This window comes from Geospiza fortis, unplaced genomic scaffold, assembly GCF_000277835.1.
Source record: "Geospiza fortis unplaced genomic scaffold, GeoFor_1.0 scaffold172, whole genome shotgun sequence".
In the NCBI taxonomy this organism is placed as follows: domain Eukaryota; kingdom Metazoa; phylum Chordata; class Aves; order Passeriformes; family Thraupidae; genus Geospiza; species Geospiza fortis.
In genome coordinates, this window is record NW_005054309.1 from 11,559,220 (window position 1) to 11,561,407 (window position 2,188).

Genomic DNA, 2,188 nt, shown 5'->3' on the forward strand with positions numbered 1-2,188 from the left:
TACTGTTATATATATATTATACATATATAATCCATTTATATTATCCACTTTAATATCCACTGCTCTTGGCACACGACCTGTGTTGTGTGTAGAGGCTGCAGGAGCAGAACCTTTCTGGTGGCCACGGCAGGAGCACGTGTTCCCCGCTGGCCTCAAGGCCGCCAGCTCGCCCACCCGGCTTTGGCACGGCTGCGGTGCCAGTGCGGTGCCAGAGCTCCCCGGGCAGCCAGGCCACGCCCGGCAGCGCCCGGGGACGCTCCCGTGCCCATCCGAGGGCACCGGGGAGCCCTGGGGGCAGCTCTGCCACGAACAACCATCGCAATCCCAAAGCACAACCACGCACACACCAGCAAAGCCTACCTTGAGTAAAACACCGGCACTGAAAGAGGACTGAACCATAAATGCCACCAAACTATCAAGTAATTATCAGCACTAGAAGTAGATGAAAAAAGATACTAAAACTGAAAATGGTAACTGCATCATGACTGATTTAAATCCTTGTGTACAACAGTGAGTGAGCAGAGAGCCTGGTCTGTGACTGAGCCTCAGAAGACAAGATACTGCTCTTATTTTTATTTCCTATTTTTAAAGACAGGCTGACTGAGAACATTTTCAAACGTGGGAGACCAAGTCATTAAACCAGATGCACTTGGATTGCTCTCCTCCTTTAGGGGATTTATTTCATTTTCCTTTATCTGACAGAAGTCAGAAATAAATGAAACTACTGAAGGAAAGCTGAATTTTGACACGTTATTTTCCATTAAAATTCTTCCACTGACTTTGTTAAGCTTTTCCTAAGACCAGAAAATGAGGCTTTATCTAAAAAAGAATTTGAGACTGGTAGATTTTCCTCACACACTCGTAAGCCCTACAGTCTCCTACTGCCTCAAAGCGGAGGATTTTTTCGAACCGTTCCCAAATCTTCTGCATTCGCTCACAAACTGGTATCTCCGTTCTGTTTATACTCTGTTAAAATATTGAGAGTCATTTCCTCACTTTTGGACTGCACGTTGTGCTCGCTCCTTCTGGATGATTTCCTGGTGGCCCTGGAAAGCTTCCTTCGGAAGGTGTCGCCTGCCAGGAAGTAAAGGATGGGGTCAACGCAGCTGTTGAGGCTGGCCAGGCCCCTCGTCACTTGGTAAGTGGCATAAACCTTATCGTTGAAGGCACACATATCTGGGGTTTGAAAATCCACCCTGGCCCTTAGATTTAAGGTCTTCATCACGTGGAAGGGAAGGTAAGACACTGCAAAGACCGTCAACACAATAATGACCAGGTAAATGGATTTTCTCCTGAGAGGAGAATTGTCCAAATCCTTGTAAATCAAAGCTTTCACGATGAGCCCATAGCAACCAAGAATCACTATGAAGGGGATGCAGAACATCAGCACGGTGGTGCACATGCTATAAATGAAGTAACTTCTCAGGTAATCGTCAGCCGTCGTGTCGTAGCACGTTATGGTTTTATTTTTCCTTATCCCTGTTCCCGAGTAGAAGAGTATTGGAGAAATCACGGCCACCACGAGGACCCAGACCAGGCTGCTGATGTACACCGCGTTCTTCTTCTTCAGCCTGCCCAGCGACTTGAGGGGGTGCACCACCCCCGTGTACCTGTGCACGCTGATGCAGGTCAGAAACAGGATACTGCCGTACAGGTTCACGTGGAAAATAAACCTCTGCAGCTTGCACATGATATCTCCGAAGATCCAGTCTGTTTTGTTGAAGTAGTAAAAGATGAGGGCGGGCAGAGTCAAGACATACAAGAAATCGGCCAGTGCCAAGTTGAACATGTAAACCGAGATGCCGCTCCAAGGCCTCATGTGGAAGACAAACATCCAGATAGCCACACTGTTGCCCAAAAACCCCGTGATAAAGACCAGAATGTAGACGGTGGGCAGGTAATAGAACTGGAAGCCGGTTTTGGTCAGGGAGCACTTGGTGGTGACGTTTCCCGCAGACCAGCCGCTGCTGGATAACAGGTTGGGTTCAGTTCCGTTCAGAGCAGCAGAGAGAAGGACTTCGGTCATGATCCTTCCCCCAGAGTCACATAGGGCTGAGGCGAAGCAACGAAGTCTCTACAGGCACAGAAACGCATCTAAAAAAATAAGATAGCAAAGGAAACCTAGCTGGAAGGTGAGCCCTGCCCTGCTTTTCCTCGGAGGTTCGCAAGCGGCGGCACCGGATCCCGC

The 2,188-nt window shown here is 48.6% G+C and overlaps 1 protein-coding gene across 1 annotated transcript; it reads right to left on the reverse strand.

The window, feature by feature from the left end:
- Positions 1-240: 240 nt before the first annotated feature.
- On the reverse strand, positions 241-2,155 carry P2RY1 (purinergic receptor P2Y1). The gene has a single exon (XM_005419064.3). It carries the CDS (start codon positions 2,024-2,026, stop codon positions 935-937), a length of 1,092 nt encoding a protein of 363 aa, XP_005419121.1. The 5' UTR covers positions 2,027-2,155; the 3' UTR covers positions 241-934.
- Positions 2,156-2,188: the final 33 nt, after the last annotated feature.